A 9032-nucleotide genomic window follows, 5' to 3' on the forward strand; every position below is an offset into this window, starting at 1 on the left:
AATCACTGGCAATCAAGTCCATCAAGACAATATCAAGATATTTATACAGCTGTGTAACATGACATTTTATAGACGAGTCTGATATTCATTTTAATGTATTTCACTTAATTTTTATGTGCAATATTTTTCAGCTGTGCCTGTTAATAAGTTTGATTCTAGAATGTTTGTTTTAAAGATTTAACAGCAATATGGGGGCAGGGGGTGTCTTGTAGGGGCTGGTCTTGGCCATTAAAATCACGGGCTGAAAATGGGTCTCACTCTGGCCCTGCCTCAAACCAATCTGCAAATAAATACTCGAGACATTCTAGTCATGATCATCTGTGAGACAAACATCTGTCCTGAACTGATCTTCTCTCTGAAATCACCTGTTGAACATCGTAAGTATTCTTATCTTAAACCTTTTGTGTCTTTATCTCTTAAACTGATTGAACACTTAGTAATAAACTGTTGTAGTTTAATGTTAAAAACAATGAAGCAGTTAAGAATTTGTCTGCTTACAGGAGTAGTGGATTTTCTTTTGCACTTTTCAGACCTGCAGCAAGATGCTGGTTTTATTTTTCTGTCTGCTCTCTCTGACAGCAGCGGCTGCTGAAGGTACCACATTTTACATGATTAGGTTTCACAGATTGTTATGAGCAGGATTTTGTGCATCTAGTAAATGATGGTTTATTTTGTCTTGCAGTGGGTCTTGGTGGTAAAGTACTTCTGTTTCCAAACAAGACTGATTCAAGCTATGTTAAACTCACTCCTGAAAAGTCACTGAGTCTTAAAGCATTTACTCTCTGCATGCGTGTCGCAATGGAGCTCCAGAGCGAGAGGGAGATCATTCTGTTTGCCTACTGCATGCCCGGATTTGACGAGCTCAACGTGTGGAGAGAGAAAGATGGTCGGGTATCCTTGTATTTGCATTCTAGTGGTGAAGCAGCATTTTTCCACCTGCCTCCGCTCTCCATCTTTCATACTCACATGTGCGTCACCTGGGACTCTGCACCTGGTCTTGCTGCCTTTTGGGTGGATGGACGGCGCAGTTCCTTCCAGCTCTATAGAAAAGGTCACTCAGTTCTTCCTGGCGGCACCATCCTGCTCGGCCAAGACGCTGATTCGTGTCCAGGGTCCTTTGATGCAGAGCAGAGCTTTGTAGGTGAAATTACAGATGTGAAAATGTGGAATTATGTTCTCTCTGGCAGTCAGATTAAGGCGGTTTATTCAAATCAGGAACCGTATGTGCCAAAGGGAAACGTGTTTGACTGGAGCACCATCAAATATGAGACCAGGGGAAATGTGCTAGTGGTTGAAAATAACTGATCCTAATCAGTTGTAACTTCACACACATTGTCATCCACACAGTTGTGTCAGTCTTTATGATCTGTTCATCTGTTTTAATCAGTTACAAAACTGTACGGGGTTAACAAATAAATTTTTCTCAGCATTACAACTGCAGTGTCTGTGCATTATTTAGAACAAAGAGTTGAATGTTGAAAAAGGGGGTTTACTGGTCTATATCTTAAATCTGTATATTCCCTCTGAAACTGGATACAGTTCTTTGTGCTGCATATGCATATATACATACATACATACATATATACACACAATATATATATATATATTTCTTATTCAAGCGTTCCTATTAGCTTCGTCTTCATTGCAATCAATGAAAATGGTTTATTGGCAAATTAGGCAAGTGTGATAACTACATTAAAATATAAATACTACATTAAAAAGTCAAACATTGATGGTTTTGTGTTGATGTACAGCGAGTACAGAATGACAGCTAACAGTTCACTGGAAATGCCCAAGCTGGCTTAAGGAAAAGCCACATGGTCAATTCGTACGGGAAATTTGTCTGAAACACTGCTGCCGTCTGGTGGTCACATGCAGGAAGAGCATCATGAGAGAAAGAGTCTCGTGGCTTGAGTAATGTAATGTCTGCATTCATATAAAGTTCCAGCAATATCCAAACATCTACATCTCATTATTAAGCCACAAACCTATGCAAGCAGAACTATACAAAAAAAAATAAAAAATAATAATAATAATAATTCCAAGAACCTTCACCAAAATATTCAGATGATTGATCACAAATTCATGAAATCATGACATTGACAGCTCCTGTGATACTGAAAAGGAAAAGATGGTATCATACATTTTGCTTTCTTGAATCACATAAAAAGAGTTTTGTTGTATTGTGCAAAAGGTTATGTATTGTCTTTTATAGGATCATTTTATAAATTCAACTCTGTTTGGCAAGTGAGTGCATCTGTTTATTTGACTGATTGATAGAGAGAGAAGTACAGAGGAAGAGACGTCTGAAAACGTCTTTGTGTCTTGGTCTCATGATCGTGTGAATCTTCACACAGCATCTTTTGTTGGTTTGGTTTGTGATAGCTGATGTCATCACGGTGCAAGGAGGGAAGCGCTCAGCAGCGATTCTTATCAGAGGCAGAAATAAACACCCTTCTGCTACGCAGTGAGTATTCTGGAAGCTTTACATTTGTTTGTCATTATTTGATTTACATATTGCTGAAAAATTGGAATAACTGAAAGAAAATTCAAACTTGATGCTTTTTATGCTTTGTGATCAATGCATTATAAAAGTATTTTTAATGCATTAATTATGCCTTTTAACCTTATGATATCATTAATAATTGTAACCACAGTTATAATACATTATAATACTAATCTATTCATTGAACAAACCTTTAGAAAGTTTAATGCATTAAAAACATCACAAACAACCCATTTCAAACGTTACAGGTAATCTGCAAATATTATATTATGCATTTTTTATTTTATTATATTTTACTATATTATGCAAAATTATGCATTTTAACTTTGGTTACAGTTATATATGAAAAGATACAATGCATTATAATGTACATTATGAATACCTTTATAATGCATTATACATCAGTGCTTTAAGTGTTAAGATGTTAAGACATTTTAAGATACAGTTAAAAATAGTAATAATGCATATCTTTTATTATAATATGGCAAACATTCTGATTAACAAAGGATAGGGATGAAGAAATGTCATATTTCACCACATTTTTATATATATATATATATATATATAAAATGCATCATGACAATTTCAGGACATTTACTTTGATTTTCATTTTAAACAAGTTTAGAGCATAATAATAAAACTACTAAAATGTTCTTCATGATAATAAATCTTTCACCTTAAAACCTTAAAATAAGGAGAGTTTTTGAGGATAATTTGTCATAATAATGTCGCAATGCAAAAAAAAAAAAAGGATGGATTTTATTTATATTATTTAATCTTTTGTATATATCATATTATTTAATTTCAATTAATATATTCATTTAATTTCAGGATGAAATATGTCATTTCTTAAAGCTTTACTTGCGATTCACCCATAGATCATTTACATGATTAGAGAATTAAGTCACTAATAGACCTACAGTATGTCAAACTGAGATAATAATCTGAATATTTTTAATTATTTTATTATTACTCCATTTCCCTCAGACCTGCAGCAAGATGTTGGGGCCAGTGGTTTTATTTTCCTGTCTGCTCTCTCTGACAGCAGCGGGTACTGAAGGTATTTGTTAGATGATCAGCTGGAGTTTGTGCTTGTTTTGTGTTTATATTATACTATTTTATTTTGTCTTGCAGTGGGTCTTGGTGGTAAAGTGCTTCTGTTCCCGTACGAGACTGATTTCAGCTTTGTTAAACTCACACCTAAAAAGCCACTGGGTCTTTCAGCATTCACCCTCTGCATGCGCGTCGCGACGGAGCTCCAGGGCGAGCGGCAGGTCATTCTGTTTGCCTACCGCACGCCCGACTTCGACGAGCTCAACGTCTGGAGAGAGAAAGATGGCCGTGTGTCCTTCTATCTCAGTGGCGACGGAGCTTTTTTCCACCTGCCTCCTCTCTCCACCTTCCGGACTCACATGTGCCTCACCTGGTCCTCGCACACCGGGCTCACGGCCTTCTGGGTGGACGGACGCCGCAGCGCGTTTCAGCTGTATAAACCGGGTCACAGCATCCGTCCGCAGGGCACCACTCTGCTCGGCCAGGACGCAGATAAACACCTGGGGGACTTCGAGACGGTGCAGAGTTTTGCCGGCGAGCTCACAGACCTGAACATGTGGGACTACGTCCTCACCGGAAACCAGATTAAAGCGCTGTATTTTAACCAGGCGCAGCGCGTGCCGAAGGGAAACGTGTTTGATTGGAACACCATTGAATATGAAATTAAGGGAAACGTGCTAGTCGTGCAGGATGATTGATTATAGTATTTAGCCTGTGTTCATATTCTATCGTTTTCTGCATGCTAATATTTCAGCATCACAAAATAGACTAGTTTGTGGATTTGAAAACTTTTTTTTGTTCATTTAAAGGTTCAGTGTGTAAATTTTAGCAGCATCTAGCGGTGAGGTTGCGAATTGCAACCAACGGCTCAGTCCACCGCTCACCCCTCCCTTTCGAAGCACATAGAGAATCTATGGTGGCTGTCTGAGACAGCAGAAAGTAGCCAGTCAAGCAAACAAACACGCTCTGTAGAGCAGTTTGTCCATTTAGGGCTACTGTAGAAACATGGCGGCGCAAAATGGCGACGCAAAATGGTTACTTCCCATGTAAGGGGACCCACGGTGTATGTAGATAGAAATGGCTCATTCTAAGGTAATAAAAACATAATGGTTCATTATGTAAGTTCTTTATACACCAATGAAAACATAGTTATGTATATTATATTGCATTTCTGTCAATTGATCTTCCTAAATATTACACACTGGACCTTTAATTTTATCATTTAGTGAGTAAATCGATGGCTGATAAATGTTAATGATTAAAAGTGAAATAATAGTTTAAGTCATAACTCATAAGATCATTAAGCATACTGTAGGCCTACTTATAATATTGATGATATCATATCACAGTAACAGTTTGCATTATTCTTACCTGCTCAGATAACCGACACTCTTATCAGTCAATTTAGTAACTAAAGCATCTGCTAAGAGCTTTAATTAAATGTAGATCATGAAACAGTTTGCTTATGTCAAAATAGTGATGTAATAAATTATATGTTTGTCACTGTGGGTTACTGCTGCACTGCCTCCATGTGACCACAAGAGAGCAGCACAAGTTGAATCATTAGGGGAATACGCAAAATGATTTACATTTTAAATACAAATATGCATATAAAAGAGAAAAAACGACAATATATTAATGCACAGTCCCATTCAAAAGTCTTAATTTGATTTGACATAAAATTCATATTACCTGCCATGTAAAACTTCATTATCCTGCCGTCTCTGATGATGAGCTGAGACTGTGTGATGCTGGAGGTCTCTGTCTGAATGAGTCTGACCGAAGGGTGTTTCACCTCCAGACAGTGATGTAGGTCAGGGAGGTTTCACACATCACAACACTGTAGATGTATGAAAGCGCATGCATCCTCGTGTCATCTACACCTGTGATTGTCTTTATTCTGTGGAAGACAAAAGAAGAAATACTGCAGAATGTCCAGAGGGAAGACATGGAGCCATAAAATTTAATGTTAAACCCAGTTATCAACCAGTTTTATGTCTGTAATGTAATGTGTTTCAGAAAGAGAAGCTCGGGAAGTCTTGAAAACATCTTTTGTGTCCTTCAAAAATACATAAGTAAAATAAATGTATGCATACATACAGGTTTGGAACAACATGAGGATGAGAAATTATGTTCATTTTAAGTCAAACTGTTCCTTTAAAGCAGGGTTTCCCAAGCTGGGATGAAAAGCTAATAATTCATAAAAATATTAACATTTATTTATATAGCACTTTATACAATACAGATTGTTTCAATGCAGCTTTATAGTAATAAACAGGAAAATGACAGTGTTGCAAAATTCATCAGTTATGAAACAATTTCAATTTCAGCTGTAAAGCAGCTCTCCAGAAGGCAACAGTGTCATTATTCAGCTCAATTTTAGTTTGATGTGGATTCAGTTCAGTTCAATAACAGTGTCAATGTTGCAAACTTCAATTATGAAATGACTGCGAAGGCAGCAATAGTGTCAAAACACTAAGATAAAATCATTGGTTTACCTGAATATCCTGTGACCATTAACCAACATCAGAGAACCTGAACATGAGAACGTCATGTTAAATTATTGAAATATTAACTCAAATATTTTATGTCAAAAGGGTCTGGCTGACAAACAAGTTTGGGAATCCCTGCTCTAAAATAGTAAAGGTGAAAAATTTCTCATTTATTTAAAAAATATGACTGAAAGCCAATCAATATTCTGTTTTTTATTATTTCAATTTTAAGAAGTTTTTTTTGTAGCACTTGAAATAATGCCAGAATTCACAAATTTGTTACCTTGAGAGATATATATATATATATATATATAATTTTATTTGATATGCATTATTTAGTAAACGTGTCTTTTGAGGATGAGAGACAGTCAGTCAGACAGACAGTCGGAGTGGGGGTTATTCTGGGCATGTGTCTGCGTGTATGTGCTGGTAAAAAGTTTTCCACATGACGGACGAGAGGCGGCGCAGGGCAGGCCGCTGGGGCAGACAGCAGGAGCGTGTGTGTGTGTGTGTTTGAGACAGCAGGACAACATTCTGGACCCCTTCAAGCAACTCCAAATAGATTTCAAGGCAAAAAATATTTGCATAAGTAAGACAGGGCTAAAAGCCACGGTGGAGCGCGGCTCGTGTTCACTGAACAGATGGAGATCTCTCTGGGCTCTCCTGCAGAAATTACAACTATTAGAACATCAGTGTGTGTGAGAGTGTGTGTGTGCAAGTGTGTGCTTGTGTGTTCGTGATTGAATGTGTGTGTGTGTGAGAGAGAGAGAGAGAGAGAGAGAGAGAGAGAGAGAGAGAGAGAGAGAGAGAGAGAGAGAGTGTGCGTGTATGTGTGTGTATGAATGTATGTGAGTAAGTGTGTGTGTGTGTGTGTGTGTGTGCGTGTCCTGAAAAACCCCACCACATGAGAGCCGGTCTGGAGTTTGACAGTAATCTGTCATTTGTTAACATTAGATAATGCATTAGCTACACTCTAAAAAATGCTGTGTTAAAAACAACCCAAGTTGGGTTAAACATGGACAAACCCTATGTTTGGGTTGTTTTAACCCAGCGGTTGGGTTAAATGTTTGCCCAACGTGCTAAATAGTTTTATTTAACTCAACTTTTGTTTGTAAATGGCTATATGTCTAGCTTAAAATGAACCCAAAATAGGTTGGAAATTAAAAATCAGACACATAATTACTAGAAGCAACAATAATAATCAAAAGGTGAACATTTATTAATGAACAATTTAATAGATGTTTATTATTTAATTATTATTTATTAAACTTATCAATAAATGTTCATGTCCAGCCTATTTTGGGTTCATTTTAAGCGAGCAATACAGTCATTTATAAACAATAGTTGAGTTTAATAAAACTACCCAGCAGGTTGGGCAAACATTTAACCCAATCACTGGGTTTGTCCATTTTTAACCCAACTTGGGTTATTTTTAACCCAGCATTTTTTAGTGTAACTTGAACTAACAACGAGCAATATGTTTTTCACAGCATTTATTAATAATTGTTCATTTTAGCTCACAGTGCATTAACTAATGTTAACAGAATAAATGTTGAAATGAACACTACATTAGATTAATAAATGCTGTAAAATTGTTAGTTCATGTTATTTTATGTTTTAGTAATGCATCACATTAGGACAGTTTACATCTTTCTTTATGTACACTACCATTCAAAAGTTTGGGTTGGAAATATTTTTAATGTCTCTTCTGCTCAACAAGCCTGCATTAATTTGATCAAAAATACAGTAAAAATTGTGAAATATTATTAAAATTTAAAATTACTGTTTTCTATGTGAATATATTTTAAAATGTAATTTATTCCTGTGATCAAAGCTGAATTTTCAGCATCATTACTCCAGTCTTCAGTGTCACATGATCCTTCAGAAATCATTCTAATATTTTCTTTGAAGGATAGAAAGTTATTTGAAATCTCTTGTATAAATGTCTTACAAATATTAATGCATTTTGCTGAATAAAATCATATTGACCCCAAACATTTGAATGGTAGTGTACAGTACATGACATTATAAGAATGAAAACTTTTTACCTTATTTCTAAAGCATATTTTTATTCTAGCAGTTTGCATAAAATAATTTAAAGGAATAATTTGCTCATAAATCATCATTTACTCACTCTCATGTTGTTCCAAACCACTTCGACTGTCTTTCTGCTGTTGAACACAAAAGAAGTTAGACTGTCTAAGCTGCTCTTTTACATAAAATAAAAGCATATAGTGATCATGGAGGATAAAAATGGCGAAAATCATCATAAAAGTAGTTCATTCTTGTTGTAAGGAACTCTCAAATATCATCTGCTTGTTCATATTCAGACCTCCTGAACTGCAATGGATCACAAAACAAACAAGAACCATCAGTCTGATATCAAGAAAGTCCAACCATGCATCTCAAGATTTTGTGCATGAGGTTGAGTTAATGACAGAATTTCATTTTTGGTGAACTGTTCCTTTAAAGAACTCTGTTTTATACTTAATTTTTGGACTTTGCACTTTTTATTTATACTATCAGATGAGAGGCAAAAGAGTGTTGAACTAGATCGGGATCAGATTCATAATCAGCATGACTCTAAAGTGCTGAAGCGTCAGAGGAACTTCACAGCGATCAGTGTTTTCAGGGGTTTGTCATTGTTCTACACTATACACGCATTAATTGCAACGGAGGAACCAAGCATGTCTAAAAAAAGACGTCTCTCTGTCTGTCTCTCTCCCTCTCTGCAGTACGATGTTGCTTCCCTCTGGGCAAAATGAAAAATTCACCACTGGGCCCCATTAGAGTCAAACTGGATCAGGACAAAAGGAGCAGCACTAACACACACGCACACAGAGAACACACACACTTAGCAACGCAAATGCAGCATTTAAAACTGTACAATCCCGTCTGAGCGCCACATGTCACACCCTTTGCTTACAGGAACACTGGAACTCTCTTCCCGTTTCTTCTCACACATTTAGTGTCATACGTGA

General features: G+C 36.5%; 2 protein-coding genes across 4 annotated transcripts; both read left to right on the forward strand.

The window, feature by feature from the left end:
• Positions 1 to 202: 202 nt before the first annotated feature.
• Positions 203 to 1435, forward strand: LOC127506128 (pentraxin fusion protein). Of its 3 annotated transcripts, none has more exons than XM_051882267.1 (3): positions 203 to 377; positions 501 to 594; positions 683 to 1435. In XM_051882267.1, exons 2-3 carry the CDS (start codon positions 543 to 545, stop codon positions 1303 to 1305), a joined length of 675 nt encoding a protein of 224 aa, XP_051738227.1. In that variant the 5' UTR covers positions 203 to 377; positions 501 to 542; the 3' UTR covers positions 1306 to 1435. The 3 variants fall into 3 exon arrangements, with proteins under 3 accessions (XP_051738227.1, XP_051738226.1, XP_051738228.1); XM_051882266.1 differs by having other exon boundaries at positions 270 to 377; positions 531 to 594; XM_051882268.1 differs by having other exon boundaries at positions 320 to 377; positions 507 to 594.
• A 936-nt stretch (positions 1436 to 2371) lies between these two features.
• LOC127506126 (pentraxin fusion protein-like) lies at positions 2372 to 5067 on the forward strand. The gene is made up of 3 exons (XM_051882263.1): positions 2372 to 2467; positions 3494 to 3566; positions 3641 to 5067. Exons 2-3 carry the CDS (start codon positions 3506 to 3508, stop codon positions 4255 to 4257), a joined length of 678 nt encoding a protein of 225 aa, XP_051738223.1. The 5' UTR covers positions 2372 to 2467; positions 3494 to 3505; the 3' UTR covers positions 4258 to 5067.
• The last annotated feature ends 3965 nt before the right edge of the window (positions 5068 to 9032 follow it).

Source organism: Ctenopharyngodon idella, chromosome 23, assembly GCF_019924925.1.
Source record: "Ctenopharyngodon idella isolate HZGC_01 chromosome 23, HZGC01, whole genome shotgun sequence".
NCBI classification, from domain to species: domain Eukaryota; kingdom Metazoa; phylum Chordata; class Actinopteri; order Cypriniformes; family Xenocyprididae; genus Ctenopharyngodon; species Ctenopharyngodon idella.